This window comes from Dipodomys ordii, unplaced genomic scaffold (assembly GCF_000151885.1).
Source record: "Dipodomys ordii isolate 6190 unplaced genomic scaffold, Dord_2.0 Scaffold97, whole genome shotgun sequence".
Lineage (NCBI taxonomy): Eukaryota > Metazoa > Chordata > Mammalia > Rodentia > Heteromyidae > Dipodomys > Dipodomys ordii.
In genome coordinates this window covers 4,764,181-4,786,295 of record NW_012267313.1, presented here as the reverse complement: position 1 = coordinate 4,786,295, position 22,115 = coordinate 4,764,181, and the positions used below count along the sequence as shown (strand labels likewise).

At 37.1% G+C, this 22,115-nt stretch overlaps 1 protein-coding gene across 7 annotated transcripts in view; it reads left to right on the top strand.

Moving 5' to 3' along the window:
• Positions 1-19,223, top strand: part of Epb41l2 (erythrocyte membrane protein band 4.1-like 2) — a 166,888-nt gene extending 147,665 nt beyond the window's left edge. For 4 of the 7 annotated variants that reach the window (XM_013026845.1, XM_013026847.1, XM_013026846.1 and 1 more), the window contains 6 exons: positions 1,821-2,384; positions 4,020-4,142; positions 5,954-6,052; positions 7,546-7,626; positions 9,594-9,703; positions 18,003-19,223. In XM_013026845.1, the coding sequence (XP_012882299.1) occupies positions 1,821-2,384; positions 4,020-4,142; positions 5,954-6,052; positions 7,546-7,626; positions 9,594-9,701 (975 nt within the window). In that variant the 3' untranslated portion in view covers positions 9,702-9,703; positions 18,003-19,223. The remainder of the gene's footprint in view (positions 1-1,820; positions 2,385-4,019; positions 4,143-5,953; positions 6,053-7,545; positions 7,627-9,593; positions 9,704-18,002) is intronic. The other 3 variants (XM_013026849.1, XM_013026848.1, XM_013026850.1) reach the window with 2 other exon arrangements.
• The last annotated feature ends 2,892 nt before the right edge of the window (positions 19,224-22,115 follow it).

Below are 22,115 nucleotides of genomic sequence, written 5' to 3'. Positions count from 1 at the left end.
GTTTGGGTTGTTTTTGGTTGTTGTTCAGTTTACTTACTATTTGAAAGAGGTTTCAATAAAACTGGAAGGATGACTCTTGCTTTGCTGGTAACATGATTTATATGGCATTTTGAGTGACCCAAACATGCGTTTCCAGTACATTTAAGAGTAGCAGAACATCGGGCACTGGTGGCTCACGCCTGTAATCCTAGCTACTCAGGAGGCTGAGATCTCAGGATCTGGGTTCAAAGCCAGCCCAGGCAAGAAAGTCCATGAGATTCTTATCAACAATTAACCATGAGAAAACTGGAAGTGGCTCTGTGGCTCAAGAGGTAGATCACTTGCCTTGAACTGAAGAGCTCAGGGACAGCCCCCAGGCCCAGAGTTCAAACCCCACAACTGACAAAAAAAAAAAAAAAGTAGCAGAACCAGAGACCAGAGACACTATATGTATGTTGCTATATGCTACAAAGCAGTGTGTTTTTGAGGCACTTTTATCTCTGGGTGCCTTGAATTGGGGGTAAAATGAAGTGAAACCCTACCATTACAGGAGACAACTCAGTGTAATTAGTATATGTCTGTAAGGTCTCAGGACAGTAATGTCCAGAAACATAGTGCCCTTCTGCGTCTAGATTGTGGGATGTGAAACACTCAGATTTTAAAAAGTTGCTATGTAGTACTTGTACCAATGTAGGTTTTTTAAAATGTGTCAGGCAATTTGAAGCTTTAAGACAAACTCCTCTATAAATTGATTTCTACCTTATTTGATAATACATAGCATGATAATTTATATTAACAATGTATCCAATCATCAATACTTTTGAATATTTAAATTTTGTATTACTCAAGTAGAGTAAATTAATTTACTTCCAAGAAGTAGATACCTACATGGGGGAGGGTAGAAATGTGTATTTTCAATAATAAATTAGATGCATTTCAGATTTCTATTTTGTTATTCAAAAAATGAAATTTAGGAAAATATTCTTTGCTACTATTGACATCTGCCCTAATATATAACATCCCTTCTGTCCTATGATACAAATAAGGAAAATAATAACCATCTGTAAAATAAACATTTTTATGATAATAGCTATCTAAGGCTAGGTAAAGTTTTGCCATTCAAATTAATTTTTTAGTCACTTAGCAAAAGAAGAGATACAGTTGTCATCTTCTTAGTATTATATGCATTTAGGAATCAAGACTCCAAGCTAGGTATTAGGCTTGAATTAAAGCCAAAACTACTTGTGCAAGTAGGTTTAAAAAGTTTCTAAAGTTATCCTTGAAGATGATATACCAAGCTTTGGTATAATCCCTTTAAAAATTCACTTAGGTGAGTGGAGCTTCTAGATAGAGCTGTAATAAAAACATGTCTTTAAGAGGATGCGGGCTGTTTTTGTGCTTCTGCCTCTTTATGTATGCTTTTTGGCTTTTGTCTCGGTTGTCCTCTATGTGACCTCAAGCAAAGGTTTTCCCAGATGTTGACTCTTGCTCTTGTGTCTTTGCAGTGTCAGATGTCTGTTTCGGTCGTTGTTGAGGTAAAATGTTATTGATTTTGTGTCCTTGGTTGCTTTTTGTTTCACAGACACGTGCTCCCGAGTCAGAAGGGCCTTGCACTGGAGCCAAAGATGCTGTTAAGGTTCTTCCTTCCCCTTCCCATGTTAACACCATTGCTTGTCGTCTCTCATACCCCTCACGTTCGCCCCGCTTCCCTTTCAGTCAGCCATCATAATCATCTTTGTTTTCTCCATGACATGAATCTGCTATCAGTTAATTTTAGTTGCCGTTGTTTTGTGTATTCATACATTTTTGTTTTCCTTCATCCATCTTGTTTTTTTGTATAGAGTTCACATGAAACTCTGAATGTAGTGGAGGAGAAGAAGCGGGCAGAGGTTGGGAAAGACGAAAGAGTAATCCCAGAAGAAATGAATGGTAAAGAGATCTCACCTGGGAGTGGTCCTGGGGAGATTCGTAAGGTGGAGCATGTGACACAAAAAGACTCCACCTCCCTGTCTTCTGAGAGCAGCAGCAGCAGTGAGAGCGAGGAGGAAGATGTGGGAGAGTACCAACCCCACCACCGTGTGACCGAGGGCATCATAAGGGAAGAGCAGGAAGAATATGAAGAAGAGATGGAGGAAGAGCCCGGCCAAGCAGCCCAGGTAGTAGAGAGGGAGGCAGCAGTGCCTGAAGCCAGCCCAGACAGACAAGCAGGTGCCAGTGTAATCACAGTAGAAACAGTGGCCCAGGAAAATGTAGTTGTCCAAAACATACCTGCAGAGAAGAGTGTTCACGAAGGCACTGTTAAGCAAGACGTAAGAGAAGACACAGAGGAAGAACAACATACAGTTAACGGAGAGGTGTCTCATGTTGACATTGATGTTTTGCCACAAATTATTTGTTGTTCAGAGGTAAATGAGAGTCCCAAGTGGGAGCTGCACTATCGAGCTTGTTCCTCTGGTGGCCAGTGCCTGCCTCTCTCCTCTGCCTATCCTCCGATTCTCCTCAGCTTTTTCAACAAGAAGTTGAGTTCTCTCTTTCATGGGAAGAAGAGGGAAAGCACGGCTTTGTAGATCTTCTGCCAGCTCCATTCCTGGTTTCTGGGTTCTTTACTTCAGCCAAATCACCTGTAGGGTAAACTTTCCTACAGTCGCTACATTATTTTTTTCTTCCCACTTCTCATTTAAATTTTTCTTTGCATGTTTTGGCTGCTTGCGATCATTTTGTCTTTATTTGCATGGCTTCCTCACACTAAATGCCTTTTTCATGGATTTAATTAGTTAAGTGCATATATACTACTGAAAAAAATGGTCAGTGTGAGAATGTATACTCCAGTTGTCATGACTGAGTTTGACTTTTTGGTGCATTCTCCCTTTAATTAAAAATTTGTAGAACTGACAGCAAGCTCTGATTACTGTGATGCTCCGAAGGCAGCAATTTGGTATTGATGAGACATTTTTTCTTGAGTGCCATGTGATTTCTCTTTTTAAGCTTCCAGGGGTCATGTAAGCCTTTGACTTTCTTTCTAGGCAGTCAAAGCTAATGTTCGGTAGAAAGGTACTGTCCTTACATCAGTTTTGGATTATCGGCAGGTTGATTATATGTTTTGTGAGTTACCTACATTGGATAGGAGGAATCTTTTGTTTCTGTCCAAGAAAGAGAAAGTTCCAGACTCCCTTTAGATTAAGTCTTGATGATTAGGTTCACTGTCTCTTATTTAGGAGTTGGTAGACTGAGGGATGGTTTACTATTCCAGAAATGTCTCTTGAGAGATTCATCCACATTTGCTCTCATGGGTAGGGTAGAAAGTCTTGAAGTCATCTTGTTTTGGAATAATTAAATGAAATTTTACTCTTTTGTAATATTACTTCTCTGAATATAACTTTGAGAAAATGAGTATTTGAACACTTTGAGCTAATAATTTATCAATTTAGTATATAGCTATATATGGTGGTTCCTTTTTTATATCTGTTGGACATTTTCTCAAAGTACTGAATATTTTGGTAGTACTGCAGTCTAGTGTACTAAACATACAGGCTCAGTAAACTACAATGTTAATGAGGCAATTGAACCTTTCACGGTTTAAAACATTAATACAACAGCAATGGAGTAGTTTCAGATAAAACATTGTAGTTCTATAACACAAAAGAAATGCTGAATGTTTTAGATGAATATAATTGAAAACAATCACTGAAAATATTCTTTCTGAAGATGGTATCTTCTTGAAAGAACAACAAATCTTAGCCTACCCAACTCACAAGCTATTTAAAAACCATAAGCCTTCACACAACTATAGTTTGTTTTTTATTAAGTTGCACTAAAAATTAGGACAAGTCCTTTTCTGCAGTTCTTTCTGTTTTCACTTCAATTTATGATACATTTGAAGTAAAATTTTTCTCCTATCTTTGTTTAGGTTATTGCTTTTACTCTTCTGTGCTTGAATGCGTGTTTGGATATGGGTTCTTAAAAATTGTTTTGAAGGTTCCTTTAAGCTCTTTTACTTTGTTACCATCACAATTTATTTTTCCCCTCCCTTTTCACCTCAGCCACCAGTGGTAAAAACAGAGATGGTAACAATTTCTGATGCCTCACAAAGGACAGAGATCTCTACCAAGGAAGTCCCCATTGTCCAAACTGAGACCAAAACCATCACATATGAATCTCCACAGGTACAAAAGCTGAAGATTGCAAGTGCTTGAGTTTCTGTTTTGTTTATAGTATGAATGTTTCTGTTCTTACCTTCTCCTATTTTATGTGTTTTGACATAGTAGTTTTTCACATATTTTTTTAGAACTACTCCCACCATACCACTCACTAGCTTTGTTATCTTAGGCTCAGGTAGAGAGCTACAGTCAAATTGGTAGTCCAGTACTGTACATATTAATTTAAGACAAACGATATAAATCTTGTTCTTATTTTGTAAGTTGTTTCTGACTTGATGCATCAAAAAGTGTTTGTGCATGGGAAACATACCATCTTGCAAAATTTGCTGTGTATCATATGTTCTGTAGATGAGTAAATAGTTCATAGATTCCTACTGAAACTGTATGAAAATAGATCAGGTCAACTCATAGCTTGCTACACATGCATACTTTTTAATGTTTTTCTTGACATGTAATTGTTCACATATTTAAAGTCATGTGTACTTCTGTTGTCATGACTGGATTTGACTTTTGTCTCACTCCCTCACTCTTCAATTAAAGATTTTTAGAATTGACAGCAGACTCTGATTACTGTGATGTTCTGAAGGCAGCATCTGATAGTGATTAGACATTTTTTTGTCTATATATCAGATTTGTGTGCTTTAAATCTTAGACAGGTTCTGTAAAGATGGAAACTTTAAAAGATCATTGAAACATCTAACCTTAAGAGTAACACCAATGGGAAAGTGTTATTCATTTCAAATTGGATGTTAAAAATGTCATATAATAAATAGTTTCTCCACTGAGAATTTTAATCTTCTGTGGTTGGATTAAGCCATCTAGGAGAATGCATGTTATTTCCCTCTTGATATTTTTTTTAAAAGATGTAATGTGTGACACATTTCTGAAGGTGAATTTAGTCATGTAATCCATGTGTGCTTAGATCCCACATAAGCATATACAGGCATCTTATGAATAAATATGAGAAGGCATTACTCTTGTGTTTATATTGTGTTATGTGCCTTAAAGAAGTACAGGTACATGACAAGTCTGAGAGAATTTTCCACTGAACTGAAACTGGTATCATCCAGTTAGTTCCATGCATTAGTGTAAGGAATATATTTGGTGATTTGAGCATGGGTGAATAGCCTATTGTTTAATTATTTGTTGTAAACACTAGAATCTTCTGCCTCTTCCAGTGTCAAAGCAAATAAAACCTGTCTTAATATATGCAATTTATATGTGGTATGTAGAGAGTGTATGCATGCATATAATGTAAAATATTTGCACACACACACACATATATATATATATATGTATACTCACAAACTATTATAAATAGGAACAATGGTGTTTAAAAAAATCTAGAGATAAGTGAATAACAGATTTCTGCAGATTCAGTGTATCCTAGTCAGGTCTGTTGCTTAGTAATCTGAGAAAATGCTTATCTATTTTTACCCACCTGTGCTTAAAAAACTCAGCACTTCTGGTCACTGTGGAAACTTCTCCTCCTGGCTCTTTGGTTTCTTTTTCTAGCTTCCACAAATGTTCCTCAGACAGATCTTCTTGATTTCCGTGTAGCTTTCTAACTGTCTTCTACTTCCATTCTTATGCACGAGGTTTGCTTCTCTTTGTTCAGTCAGCTGTTTGCCTCTCTTCTGTTTTAAATGTCTTCTACTCTTAGACTCTTAAATTACTACTACTGACATACAGTACACTAGCAGACAGCATCTACTACCAACTACCTAAGTTTTAGAAGATGCATATTCGGTGGGATAGGGTCTTTTTTGACATGGAAGTTAAATATTACTTTGTATTTTTCCCCCAACTATCCAAAGATTGATGGCGGGGCTGGTGGTGATTCAGGCACGTTACTGACCGCACAAACCATCACATCTGAGTCCGTGTCAACAACGACAACCACACATATCACCAAGGTAAAGCAATCCAGGGGACTCCTAGGGTGAGGATGGTACATTGCAAACAGAATCTATTCTGACTTGTTTCTTTGCTCCTGTGCAAACTTCCAAGTAGTACACAGACAGTGCTAGTGGAATAAAAATGCCTTTATTTGAAGTATCCAAGAAATTAGGCTCCATTAACAAATACATTTGTAAGCCAAATTGCAGTTTTGTAAAGTACAGGGGGGTAAAAATATGTTATGAATAGCTACACTTGAGGCAGCTACAAGAGCAGAGATTGAATAATACTGGTTAAAATTTCCTTCGTTTGTATTTATTTTGGAACATTTTCCCAAACATTTGCTAAATGTTTGATACTACATAACCAATGTAAACCTGGCTAGGCAGTGTCAACCTCACCTAGGATTTGATACATAAACCATAGATTACTCCAGACCTACTTGGGATTGTTTAAAGAAGCTTCCAGGTGCTTTTGTTTCCTTCTGATGTCAACAAATTTCTAATTCCTCTTGTTTTCCAGTATTTTTTCTTCCACTTTTTACAGTTGATTAGTGCTTAATAATCTTAAATGCATCCTTTATCATCCCGTATTTCAGCAGCAATAACCAAACAAAACCAGAAGCAAACAAAACAAAAAAGACAGTAAGAAACTTTGTGAATTAAAAAAATCCACATAAACCAATGCTGCCATCAAGCTTATTTTAAAACCTAGCCAATTGCTATAGCTAGTGATAAGCTTTCTTTTTTTGTGTATAAAGTGCCATCACTGTGACTTGGTGTATAATCTTATCAGCATTGTGGAGGTTAGATGGGTGTGTTCACTGAATTATGTGGTATCTGCTCATTACTGTTTTGAAAGTCACAGGCAGAGGATCCTTCACTATGTTCCTGGTTAGTTTGCCAAAGACCTCCTTCCCCCATCTCTTAACACAGCCTCTATGCCACTGTGTCTCCTGTCAACATGCACAACCCCTTGAGGAAATGGTAGATTGACCAAACATTGAATGAAAATCTCAACTCTCTTCTCTGCCTAAATAAAATGAATGAAATATCCAAATCAGTTTGCATAGCTTGATTCAAGCAGTTTGTTTCCTAAACCTAAAATATATCTAGATTTTTAGAATTGCTTATAATTCTACAAACAGTGAATAACTATTTTTTTTCTTTTCAAAAATTGACCTACAGGGAGTGAAGAAACTCAGGAAAGTTTCTGATTATCTCAAAAGAACTTGGATTAAGTGGCAGTTGTCCCATATTAATTTCACTTGAATTTTGATACGTTAATTTTAGAGTTACTTTTGGTTGAGAAATACTTAGGGAGATGCTCTTTCTTTAACAATAGGATTTGCTGTTGAACTTACAAATTCTGCAAAGAGAGTTTCTACAGTCTTCCATATGATGTGAATGGCCTTGCAGTTATCAGAAGGTTATATGGGTTTCGTGTTTCTTTTCTTTGGTTGTATATATGCTTTCATGATCTGCTTTTTTTTTTTTTTCATGGCCGTTAGACTGTAAAAGGTGGAATATCTGAAACAAGAATTGAGAAACGCATTGTGATTACAGGAGATGCAGATATTGATCATGACCAGGTAAAAACCTTGGATTCTAGTTGTGAAAATGGCTTTGTTTGCTTGACTTCACATCTCTCATGTGTCAGGTCACATCCCTGTGTAAATGCCTTCTCCCAATGTGTCCTAGAACTAAGTGTGGGTAAAGACACTTCCTAAACTGTGTCTAATTTTAAGCTTTCCTAATTCTTTGTGGACTTGAAACATAGATTGCTATTTATTCCCACTGGCTATACATGCAAAATATGAATACAATTAGGTATTCACATGAATCTGGTTTGAAGACAAGCCATAAAATACTTAAATATGAATGACAGTTTGACTCTCATTTCCAAAAGAGGAAGGTTAAAAAAAAATACTTCAGTTTTTCCAAGTCATTTTTATAGCATAAGAAAAATGGCTATTTGCTGTTACACTTTTTCCCTATTTCTGTTATTGGGGTAGAGAAGGAAGAAAGCCATAATCTAAAACTTCTTTCAAAGTGAAAGTTTACATTAACTCTGTTTTTTTTTAATCATTAGAGCTGTGCTTCAATTTTAACGTTAAGTTTGACAGAATATATAGCTTTGAGTAATGAGTGGAACTGCAAGAGGTTTGTAGAGGAGCCTTAATTTTAGACTTCTGTTGTAAGTTATGATAAGAAGGTTTTGTTTTGTTTCTGAGTGATTTTAAAAAGAGACCGAACTATTTTCCTTCTGCTTGGAGAAATGAAATGTTTAGTGGACCACTTCTGCTGAGGAATAGTAACAAATGATAGGCACACAGCTTTGCATATAATACTGAGCTCAAAAAAGAGAATTTTTGAGAAAAGTTTACTTTGAAATAGTCTTTCTATATATGACCATAGAAAAATAGAATTTCTTTGTAACTAAAAAGAAAATCAGTTTTCATTTTTTACCTTTGAAAAGTATGATTTTATTAACATATTTAGTAATGAGTTTTAAAATTTCTTTTAGAGTTCTTAGAAGTTGGAGTTGTTCTAACTCTGAATTTTAACTTAGGTCTAGGGATTCTTTTTAAATTTGTTTTTATTGTAAAGATGCTGTACAGAGGGGTTACAGTTACATGAGTAAGGTACTGAGTACATTTCTTGTTGAGCATTGTTACCCCCTCCTTTGTTTTGCTTGTACTATCCCTTGGGTCTGGGGATTTTAGGAAGTGACTAGTAAAAGAATTACTCGTGACTAGGAAAAAGAATTACCTATGTAGAAACAAAGCCTTCAACTTCCCACAGAGAAGAATAATTCTGCTTCCGTGTACTAGGACAAGGTTTCTATAGTGTGCTAAACAGGAGCTCTCTTTCACTGTCATGGGTGGAAGTATAACTCTCTCCACTGAACCCATGCCCTTTCAGGCTTTAGAATGCTGCTTTTCCAGCAGGATTTTTTTTTTACAGGTTTTATTGTGTATGTTTTATTTGGCTTTTTGACAGCTTTTACCTAGAAACTCAAATTTAGGTAGTACTGCCTGGGAAAAGCAAATATAAATAACAATCTGAAAAATAAAGATTAAGCTGATAATATCCCCAACTCATGAAAAAATCCATGATGCTATTTTGCTGTTATAGAGCCTCACTGTTGATGTGAGGATTCATAATTGCTTTGTGTAATGTCCTTCAGTTCTTGAACATCTCAGTTCAGGTATTTGCCTAAAGAGAGCACTTACGCAGATGGCTTCCCCTGTATGTATAACCAGAAGCTTAGAATGTAAGCTCAGAGACAGCGCCCAGGCCCCACAAATGATGTCAAGCCCCAAGACCCACAAAACAAAACTGATGTCAAATACGTGGTAACCCTAATGCCATTGACATCTTTTCACCCCCTAGCCTATATCCAAACACATCTTAATAAAACTTTCATCTGAGTGAGACCAAAACAGTGTTTCCACACATCAGAGAGGCTTAATAAATAAAGCCAGCCGGTTGGATGTGTAAGTGTCTTGCCTGCCCATTCCTCAGCTTATGCTGTTTTCTCTTCTGACCCTACTAGGCACTGGCTCAGGCAATCAGGGAGGCCAAAGAACAGCACCCTGACATGTCAGTCACAAGAGTGGTAGTGCACAAAGAAACAGAGTTGGCAGAGGAAGGGGAAGAATAAAGGTAAGAGAGCCTTTGTTACTTACACCTTCCTGTGATCCTGTGACTATTTTCTATAGTGATACTTTTCTACAGTGATTCTTCCAAATGATTATTATCCCAAGGTACATCTGTTCAGGTCTATATAAGTAACTATAAACTGTATAGCCTATTCAGTATGTAATGTCAGTAGCTACACTCTATTTGGGGGCTGCTGATAACAAACATTTACTCACTCTTATGCATATTACGGTATATTAATGTTCACAATGATCCTTTGAGGAAGGTACTCTCACGTGAGAGATTTTTAGTAGCTGTTTTGATCATGTAAAAGCTGAAAACTTAAGGGAAAAAAGGAAAGGATAATGGATAAAGCTTAATAATCTGGATAGGAATAGATGAGTTAATGTCATGAATATGTATTGAGAACTAAAAATGTATAATTAAGAAAATTTAGAGATTTTAGTTATAAAAGGGGTAGAATTGAAAGTTAAAACGTGAAAACTATGTAAAAATGTAAATAAAACTAGCTTTATTGCTGCTCAAATCAATACAGAATAAAAATTCATGGACCAGTTTTCACCTGTAAATTTGGCAAAACTTCTATTTTTGATCAATGTTGGGAAAGTTATAGGAAAAAAGTATGCTTACATACTGCTGTATAAGTTAATATTTCCTAGAAAAGTTTGACAAAACAAGTTTCAAAGCACTTAAAACATGTCTATATTTAAACTACTTTTAAGAATTTAACTTAGAGATATTCATAAAGATTAACCTACAGGATATTTGTCACATATAAATACTAGAAAATTTTTTGAAGCAATCTTAACAGTTAATGGTAGGGCATTAGTTAATACAATACTTCCATGTGATGTCTAAAGAATAATAAAGTCAAGAGCTTAAATCTTTATTGTCCCATAGGTTTTGAAAAGCCAGTCTTATCATGAAGGATATATGGTAAAATTACTTTTATAAAAGATTCAATATGGTGATGTGTAAACAAACTACAGTATCATCAATTTATGGAAAAAGTCAGAGTTTGAAGAGTAAGAATCACCTCAGAGTCCCAAAGTCATTTTATTATGTCTACCCCTACACTAGCTACAGTCTCTCTTGAAAATTTTCTTTTCCAACCATTAGAGCTAGGAAGATTATGTCTTATGTCTATGGCTTCCTTGCTAGGATCCCAAAGAGGCTTCGGGTAAACCAAGGCAAAGAGCAGAACCAGGAGAGTGTCTGAAAGTTAGAAAAGAATAACTATTTACCATGTATTTGTTACTTTCGTTCTCAGGCAGGTAAAACTGCCCTCCTAACTTGACCTCACTCTTTGGAATAACCCTAAGCTTTTGGTCAAACATTGAAAGTGGAAGTAGAGAGGACAAAGACTGTTAGAGAACAATCTACAGAGGAAAAACCTCCCACATCTGCCTTTCTTAACTTTGAGGCTGTGAGCTCTGTTGAAAACACTGTTAAAAAGAAACAAACACTTCACAGAAGCACTTCAGAAGCACTTCACTCAATCTTTGTGGCTTTAAAAAATATTCTTTCAAGACTATTTCCTCCCATCAGTTTATATCAAATACATTTTGATATATGAACATTTTGATATATGTATATATATTTGATGTAAATACATTTATATCAAACATACTTGCCCCCACATGAGCATAAAACATTAGCAGCCTTACATTGCTTGCAGTGACGTTTTCACATTGCCCTAATAGGAAGAGTGGTGTACATGCTTTGGTGTGGTGTGTTCTGTGTGGTGTCAGAAAAAATGAGCCACAGCATAGGAGTGTGCTTATAACTCCACTTTAGTTGACATTATGGGAGATCTAAACTTAGCTGAACTTCAGGTAACCTCCCAACTTCTGTAGTAACCACTGACGCCCACGTAGAAGATGAACAGCCTACTTTTCATCTAGAACAGTGAGCAGCCAGAGGTCAGCAGGATGAAGGAGCAGCTACTTATCCATTCACTTGTCTTATCCATATTTGTTCATTATATAAGTATGCGTGGAATGCTTATTGGGTTCAGCTACTGTTTTATCATAGAAATAACAAGGCTTTTTATCAAGAACAGTAAATTGATAGTAGCAGAATAGTTTTAGCTTTTGTACTATACTCTGAATCTGGAGTGAAAACAAAAAGGGAGAGATACCTAAATTAGAATAGGATGTCAGAGATGTTTTCTCATAGAGCACATTCATGGAAACCTTCATGAAGCTTCAAGATATGTAGGAGATAGTTCTGTTATAGTTCTAGGCAGGGTCAGGAACACTGAATCTAATAGTTTAGGATCAGGTATAGCTAAATCACAGGGCACTCTAGAGAGTAATGGGAATGGAAGTAAAGAGAATAAGGAAGAACAGAATCACACATCACACCCAGGTTTCTGGCTTAAGCAAAGGAGTTCTTGATTGCATCTGTTATTTGAATTATGAAATACAGGGGTTTCTTTTTTTCTGCTTAAGGAACAGTGATTTTTTTTCTATGAACTGTAGGAGAGACCAAACTGCCGTACAAATTCTGAAGAAAGCTTTTTTTTTTTGTCAGTCATGGGGCTTGAACTCTGGGCCTGAGTGCTGTCCCTTAGCTCATCAGCTCAAGGCGAGCGCTCTACCACTTGAGCTACAGCGCCACTTCGGTTTTCTGGTGGTTTATTGGAGATAGGAGTCTCACCGTCTTTCCTGCCCGAGCTGGCTTTGAACTGCGATCCTCAGATCTCAGCCTCCTGAGTAGCTAGGATTACAGGCATGAGCCACCAGTGCCCGGCTTGAAGAAAGCTTTTTTATTTTTAAGTGAATCTATAAGAAATACTTTGTTCATGTTTCTGTCTGTCTGGTGCGTGCATGCGTGCACTGTGCGCGCGCGCGCACACACACACACACACACACACACACACACCTAAACACCTACCCCTGATTGGAAGTATAGCACACCCACACACACATACACCTACCCCTGATTGGAAGTATAGCAGCACATGGTTGAGGGAATGCAGCAGCATGAACTTGACTTCCTAGTTGCGTGATCTGGGTGGATTATTTTTCTCTGCCTCAGTGTTGTCATCTGCAAGCTAGGGTTAGTAACAGAATTTACAGAAGAATTCATTTACAAGGCAAATTATAAGCTTTCTTGTAAGTTTCAGAGTTACATATAGCCCTTTGGTTGAAGAGTCAAGTCCTGCCTGAAAGTTGTTTGCCATATATTAGGTATCTTTTAAGTGGCAAAGTCCAGGAAGCACAAGAGCTTCTATGCAGGAGTGAGGGGTCTGCAAGCTATGTGGAGTGACAGATCCTACAGTTTGCAGGTGTTACTGGGATTGGCATAGAACTGAAGCCTGGGGAGCCAGAGGTAAGAGGGGAGCAAGGCCACAAAACCTGTGAGGAAAGACAGCTCCAGGAAATTATTCAAGTGTTTATTAACACCTCGTAGAGAATGAGCCTGATCTTTGGGATTGGTGAAGCAGTCTCCTTCAGGTGGTCAGGACTAAAGTGACTAAGGACAATGAGCTTACAGGCAGTTTTCAAGAATCCCCAAACAGTGAACCAAGCCTTTTGTTTTCTGTCAGTTCTGTGTCCATCTGAGAGTATGGAGAGAAGTAGGTTTTATGGAGCAGCTAGAGGTAGTGGCAGTGTTAATAAAAATCTCGTAAACTGTCTACCTTAGTTGTACCTAGAATCCTAGCCCCCAAGCCCTAGTAGAAAAACTCTAAATTAGAAACATTACTTTCTGTGTATTGTGCATACAGGAACACTACCATCTCTAAACAAAATGGTACTGTGTTCAGACCAACGTTTCAAAGTCAAAGTTGTTCAGGGTTGAGAAATAGGAACTCAGAAGTCAAAAAAGAAATTAGCGTTAACTGTCTAACCAACTTGATATGCTGGCTGAACTAATGTGCTCGCCCAAACTAATCACAAGCTGTTCATATACACATTGACCCTGGGGACAGTACTCTTCCTTTATAGAGAAGCACATACCATTTGATTTTCAAAGGAATCTTGCTTATCAGGAACCTTTTGAAAGAGAATTCTCTGAACTTTCATGCAAAGTATTCAACCAGTAAATGCCCTTGTATGGCATAGCACTAGACCTTTGATTAGATGCAATTTAGCCACATTGATCTATTCCCACATTGTCCCAAAGAAGAAGACACATGCTAGGAGTAGGACTTTAGTGGCTAGACTGAGTGGCATTGTATATTTTTGTTCATTTAGCCACAATTCTGGTCTATTATGTATAATCCATATTTAACAGTGTGACCTTGTGGAAACTCAAAGGGAACCTTACAATGTTGTATGTGAAATGATGTGTATATGAAATGTTGTGTTATTGCTTATAATTCCTTCAGTTCATATTGACAAAGATGTCCAGACTTCTATAATATGGGATAGAATTAAGGAAAAGGAAGGTCTCTTGAAATATAGCACTTAACCTGAAAATCAGTATGTGGTTGGGATATGTGATCAATTAATTGGATCCAAAACCTACCATAAAAAGGTTGCCAAATATTATAGATTCCAAAAAAGGACAGAAAAACTTAAAGCATCTTAATGTTTGTGTGTCAAAGACATGAGTAATCCTTCTATCTTTTTTCCTACCCAGTTTAAGAGCTATATGTTTAGTACTTTAAACCGTGTCTATGTTTTAATGCAAGAAGAATAAAAATACTATGTTATGTATAAATAACAAAACTTAATACAAGGGTGGTATACACTTATAATCCTAGATACTTAGGAGACAGAGAGAGAGATCGAATGTTTTGGTTTGTTGATTGAAAGGCAGTAGACAAACTAGGTGCAGTAACATATGCTTGTAGTTTCAGCCTCTCAGGAGGTAGAGGTAGTACAATTGTGAACCTACTGGATCCAGGACTAGCCTTAGCAAACTGAAGCAGAAATGGCTGAGAGCAAAAAGGGCTAGAGGCATAGCTCAGTAGTGGATCACTTGCCCAGCAAGTCCAAGTCCCTGAATTAAAACCCCAGTACCACCAAGACAAAACAAAACATACAGCTTCATACAGTAAGTTACTCCTTATTTATCCAGAGCAATAAGAAGTCCACATATTCTGTTCTGATTCTTCACTAATTCTGAATACAGCATACAGTTTACTTACTGTTTTTTTTTAATGAGAAACTAATACATTTATCCTTAAAATTAAAGTTATTAATTTGATTCTGAAAACTGCTTAGAATACTCAGGCACATCAAGTTATTATTTGTAATATTGTCAGAAAACAAGCATACTTTCTAGAATTTACTAGAGTTTACAGTGAATAAATGGATGCAATGAAATTTGAGTTTAAATGGGTAACTGTGTCTTAATATTTAGGTCATCAAATTTGAAGGTTTTTTCTTTTTAGGTCAAGATCTATCTTTAATTTCTTGTGTGTTCCTTAGTTTCCTATAATAACTTAGAAACAAATAATTTTAGCTTTCCTTTACAAACTTATAACTCATTTCAAAGTTTATTTTTGATGTAAACAGATTTAAAGAAATAAAGTGACAGAGCCTAGAGAAATTGGAGAATAGAATCTTAAACCATGTTCTCTGGGCTTTCAGCTCATGGTCTTTATTTTGCTTTTATCTTAGTCACATATTTAATCTACTGTTTCCAAGCTATTATTTCAGTAGGTCAGGGTTCTATTTTTTTAATATATGAAAGGCAAAATGCCAGGTTTGTTAAATATGTGGTACGTATTCACTACTAGTTCTTGAAGAACTAGGATCAGTAGCTGACTGAAGGTCTCAGATACTTCCTAATACTATTTGATTGGTAGCTTTCCTCTCAACTCACCCACCCCTAAAATTTCTCTTCCTAATTGCTATCCTAAAAAATGGTTTGTTTTCTCTCCATTGATTTCCTTCTGCCTAGGATCAAGCAGAATTACTAATGAGTAATGAAATCGTCTAAGGCAGACAACAGGATTGGAAGCAATGAATCTGATTAATCAGTCTGTCCTGAATAATCACGAAGCTGTATTATCTGTGATACATCTAAGTGATGGGGAAGATCTTTCTTCACCCCCTTTAAAAAAATATGACCTATTTTATCTAGCCAAAAGACTGTACCCTCAAATTGACTCTGAGATCAATGTCTTTTGGATAGGACATTAATTACCACTCTCCACTGAACTCTGTAATTACTTAAAATTGTCAACTCTCTGAAATTCTTTTCTCTTACAGGAACAGCACACTGTTCTTATATTTCACTCCTTTTTCTTGTCTATATGCCCTTGATTATGGGCTTCCCTTGATTATGGGCTTCCCTTGAAAGACTCTTCGATTTTTTTCTTATACTGTCATGAAATTTAGATTTCATTTTACTTAGATCTCTTTGTGCTCCCTCCAAATCTACCCTGCAGTCCTAATGAGCCCATTGTTCTTTTTTTCTGATGTTGTAGAGTCTGAACTTCATTATCATCTCTGATACTCCTTTTTGATCACCATATGACAACTTCTCTACAGCTGTGCCTCTCAGCTGTCTCATTTCTGTGGCAGCCACTCAAGCCTCGGTCCTTGAATTTAGTGATAACACCTGACGTTTGCTGTTTCTTCATCCAGGCTCCTAACTAGGGTTTCTGCCATTTACCACACTGCAGCCACAGCAATGTGTTAAAAATAAGAATCAGGAACAAAAAAAGACATCCTCAGAAGCCAGGGAGAAACCATTGCAATCACCTTTCCTGGGCTGTGCCCTATATGAACTGCCAAACCCATCGCCTCACTCTGGCTCTTGCATTATAGAATGGATCACTACAGTAGACTGCTACCTATTTTTGTGTAGATGCTCTTTCAATTTAGTCAAAGAATAAATATTTCTTGCATTACCATCTGTTGCTCACTTTACCCATATTTAACTATATAATAATACCTCTTTTATATTTTTTGTACCATTACTGGCGCTTAAACTAAGGGTCTTATTTTCACTTCGCTTAAAAAAAAAAACATATCACTGGGCACTGGTGGCTCAACACCTGTAATCCTAGCTACTCAGGAGGCTGAGATCTGAGGATCGCGGTTGACAGCCAGCCTGGGCAGGAAAGTCCATGAGACTCTTATCTCCAATAAACCACCAGAAAACTGGAAGTGGCGCTGTGGCTCAAGCAGTAGAGCGCTCGCCTTGAGCTGAAGAGTGCAGGAACAGCACCCAAGCCCAGAGTTCAAGCCCCATGAACAACCAAAAAAAAAACAAAACATGGCTGGCATTCTACTACTTGAGCCATGCCTCCACTTGGACCTTTTTGCTGATTAGCTAGGATTCGAGGTATGAACCACCAGCACCACCACCAACTTCTTTCTATTTCTGTCTTAAATTCCCCCCCATGTAACATCTTTCCATTCATTTTAGTATCATAATACTGTATGCTTTTTACCTCCATCTCCCGCTTCCCCACAAAACACCCTTTTCTGATCATTGTAGTGAAGTAAAAATGCACTTTGGTTTTTCTCCCTGAGTTTATATTGTTGGTTGTCTTGCTTGCTTGCTTGCTTGCTATGCAGGCACTTTCCCTCTTGAGCCACACCCCCAGCCCTTGGCTTAATTTTTCTTATTGTAATCTCTCTTACCCAAGGGGAATATGTTCCAAGACTGAAGGATACTCCAAACTGGGTACTACTGATCCTATGTATAGTTTCCTCCCATTCCTTTTTTATTTAGAAAAGCACTTCATAGCTTCTCTGTGGGATATCTGAATTGCCAGCATCAGAACTCTGTCTTGGGGGATATTACTAGGACAATAAAGTTTCCTTGAAATGGAGGTGCTATACTACTGTGACAACTGACCTGGTAACTTGAGACAGCTTCAAGTGACCCGTGGGAAGACAGCATATGCAGCATGCATACCCTGGACAGAGGATGCCGGCACTGGGTGGGATCGGGTGGGATTTCATCATGGTACTCACAAAAGTCAATTTAAAACTTAACAAATGTTTATTTCTGGAATTTCCCATGTAATAGTTTTGGCCTAGGATTGTCTACAAATAACTGAAACTGCAGAAGGCAAAACTAGGTACTAAGGAGCACACGTTACTGTATTAATTGTTTTGGATTTGTGTTAATTAAATCTTAGTGTACTTCTTTGCTAGTTTCAATGTATTTGTCAATCCTCTGAAGTTTGGAATATCTTTTCTGTTTCAATGTGTTTGTCAATCCTCTGAAGTTTGGAATATCTTTTCTTTCTTGGTTTTTGGTAGTGCATTATTTACTGTAGACCTATATGCATATAACTGTTGATTGTTTAGTTCGAAACATTAATTTTTTTCAAACCCTCTTCTTTGAAATATTTAAACCTTGTGTCTTTTTTTTCCTCTCCTAGAAAAGCATTTTATAAACAACATTTAACTTGTTGAACCTGAAGAATTTTGACCATTCCAAGTCTTAATGCCACATCACTACTCGAGCAAATTTGTGCTACAACTGGTAACAATGACCAGGAGCCTGAAGAATTAAAATGCCAACACCAAACCTTACCTTAACAGCTCTGGTCTATACTATTCTTGTGCATTTTTAATATGTTATTTTGTTTTATAACCACTTAATATCCTTGTTTCTTACTTTTTTTTTAATTGAGGGGTTTTGTTCTTGTTTCCTCTTTACCTTGTGTACAACCACCTGCTTTTTATGACTCATTTACCCCGATGACAGTGAACAAAGCCAGCCCAGGCTGGTGAGGTGCTGTTCACTTGAACAGGTGCTGTTATGCGGAAAGGAACCTCTGTGACTAATTAAAAGAGTGGTTTTCCTTGTTCCATCTTTTCCCATTGAATTCTTACAGTAAATATTTACAGAGTTTTCAGATTACAGTAAATATACTGTACAAGAAAATATTAATACCAATTAAAAGCATTTCTTACATCTTTAAATTTTTCTAATCTTTGAAAATTTCACTAGGGATATTTTTTATATTGAACCCTTTTGACTTTCCAGTCCTCTGACTTTTTGCTTTCAGTAGAGAGTCAGAGAATCTCCAGACTGGAGAATTATGAAGCTTATGACCATGCACTGTGTTCAAGGACTTTATCAGACCACAGTGCCAGTACTCACACTCGTTCACAGCATTCCAGAATAGGAGGGAGGAAAAGAGAAACTGCCCTCCCTTCTACTAAAATGTTCCGGCAGCTTAAAACCTTAGTGCTTTCTTTCTTAACACTTCCGAATTTCAGTACTTTGCATTATTTGAACATTGGGTAGAAAACCTGCTTTGTATTAAGCCTTGTCTATATGTAAAACTGACCTCCCGTTACTGAGCAGGTCTATCTCTTTTCAGATAGCTTGGTTTTGAGGATACTGAGGAGAGGAGAGGAATAGGGGGTTATGGTGGGATTTTTGTTAGTCTAAGAAAGTGATGCTGTTTAAAGCTGACACCAGAGACCTGATAGGAACTTACTATTAACTGTATTGAATTATTTTTCCCCTTGCTTTTGACCCTATGTATAGTTACAATGCCATATTAGATTTATAGCCGCTTCAAGTTGTATTAAATGATATTTTGCTTTCTGTAATACTGTTATAAAATAAAGTTTGTTTATTCTCTAAATGCATCCCTTCTCTTTTTATAAATATAAACCAGTATAATATTTCCTGCGAGAAGTCCTAGAGTTGTATAGAATGTTGGATTGTACACTGTAACATATTTAATTCCCTTTTTAGCTCTGTCATATAATTTGATGGTGCTGCCAGCATCACCTATTTAGACAATGAAAGCAGTGCTGAAAGTTTGTAATCTAAAGTTCTGTGTGCAAGGTTCCAAATGGCTGGTTAAATAATACATCCTAGCTTGTACAAGTTCTCCAAGGGATGTTTTAGCTTATTTTCTTTGCATAGTTGTGTTTGGCTCTTAATGACTATTTTACCTATCCCATCTGAATCGTGTTTCTCTGCTTCATGTCCTGCTTTACTTTGTGTCCATTGTGACTTAAATCTGAGGGCTGCATCAAGTGGAAAGAGCTGGCTTAATGCAAAGCTTTTACCAAAGCACATCTGATTTGTGCATGGAGTTCTGTTTTCTTTTAAACATTCTACAGCAAATGGCCAACAGGGTATATTTCTTTTGAAATGTTATATATTTCTTCCTGTAGATTTAAAAATGAGTGTAGTGAATATAATTGGCATAACTGTCATTGTTGGGATCTGTTCCCACTAAATTACATCTCAGCTTGTCAGAAGCCTTTCTCACTTTATAATTGTTGCTTCTATCGCAGCAAGCCAAGCCTGAGAGCTATTATGGAACCACTGTGATTCTGTAAATCCATGTCTCATTAGAATGTTTGCATGTATAACATGCACATTTAGATCATAGACTGATTTTCTCTGGGCCTTTAGCAAAAACATACTCTTCCATACATCAAATGACATTGATAGTGAAGACAACAGAGTTTCTTTCCAACCCCTTGGAGCTAGGCAATGCATTGTTCAGTTAAGAGTCCATTTTATTAAGCCTCCACAGCTCTTGATGCCTCAAGAACATCTTTGGGTCATAGTACCCAAAGAGCCATTTTGAACAATGTTGGCAAGTAACCATGGGTTATATAATCAACAAAGCACAAAGGATTTCTCAGGGTGTCATAATCTCACTGGGACATTGAGCTTCCAAATTCCTAATAAACAGGGAAGGGAATGAATGAGATACTGAGATAAAATCTACTAGACAGTATGTGTGCAGATATCTATATCTACATCTTTCTAGTTCTCTGTTTAAAGTTCTAGCTTGAACTAAGGGCATCACACTTGCTAGGCAGGCACTCTACTACTTGAGCTGCCCCCAGCCTTTTTTAAACTTCAGTTATTTCTCTGATGTGTTCTTTCATTTTGTTACAGGCTGGCTTTGGACTGAGACCCTCCTACCTGTTGCCTCCCATGTAGCTGGGATAATATACATATTGCCACCATTTTTGACTTATTTTTCTCACTTTACCTCTCTCACTAACTTTTCACCCAGGCTGGCTTAGAACCGCAGTCCTCCTTATCACCACCTTCAAGTAGCTAGGATTACAACTCCAAAACTTTCCTGCTTTATTTGGTTTGCCATTCATGCAAGGATCTGTGCCATTGCTTACATTGGATGGGGAACATCTGGCCCATAGGGCCTTATAGGCAGGCCTGCGGAATCATTGGAAAAGCAATAGTACAGACCTACTTGCTTATCATCGGCCTGTTATTTTGTATGGCTCTTAATGATATTGTAAATATCCAGATGGCCTTTGGCACTAAAACAGTTTCCCATTCTTGATAATTTCTGGTAAACTTAATAGCCATTAATTATAAAAGACAAAGTAAGAATCTCTTGAGCATGCTTTGGAAGTTTTTCCTTCTTAGGAAAAGTCAGAAAAATTGATCCACCAAGTATGCGTTAATGTTATGAATTCTGAAGATTAAGCATAAATTTGGTTTCTCATATTTACTTTTGCCAAAGAACCTTTAAAAAACAAGGGGCAGATTGGGGGCTACCGTATGATCCAGGAGCTTAGCCTGACTTTTATCTGGTGCCTTCAAGCAGATGGCACTGTTCTCAGTGGAAACGAACATGTTAGTGTATTTCTATCTCTCTGAAAACATTCATAAACCTATTTTGACTGAAAATCCCTTTTTCTCACCTTTCTCAATAGCAGAGGAGAAATAGGTCTTGCTTTAAACTATTTAATTATGTTTATTGTAGAAAACATGGGTATTTATAGCTCATCTGCTACCAAATTGCTGAGTTGATGTGCAGGCTTCCACTAGGGTCCAATGTGCCTCTATCTGGGAGAAAAAATGGAGTAAACTTTAATGAGTGAACCTCAAATTTGCCTAGCAGCTGCCTGAGATGGGAAAATGAGGTGTCCTTTCACACCTTCTGTTAAAAGCAGCATTTTTTCCACAAGCTGATCCATCTGGGGCTAAAAAGAGATCCCTCTCAGGACTGAAAGAATAGTGTTATTTTTTTCCATATGGTATATGCACTCTTATAAATTACCTGAATCTGAAAGTCTCCAGCAGACGCCATTTTAATTGAATACTATAAAATAGAGAATCAAAAGTCAGTTACTATGCAAGAAGTGCAAACAAACAGGATAGGCATGAGGGAATAAGGATAGGTTGGAGGGAAGAAGCAGCAAATCCTGAACTCGGCACACAGTCTGTTGCCTGGCATGGTTATCCATATCACCTTTTGTGTGACTGTGTCACCAAGCAAAACTCATACGTTTCTTGCTAGTTTCTAGATTTCTTGCTTTATAAAATGAATCATCCTAACAGCCTGTTAAACTCATACAAAGATTGCAATATAGCAGATTTAGGAAATATAAAGTGTGGTTTATTATCAGTAGCTAGAAAAAATAACAATCATGTATTCCAATTAGCACATTAAATGTTGACTTGTTTTTTTCAATTACTTATATTGGCTTTTTCAAAGTTCCATCAAAAGAGAAGAATGTTGCTAGTGAAATGTTGA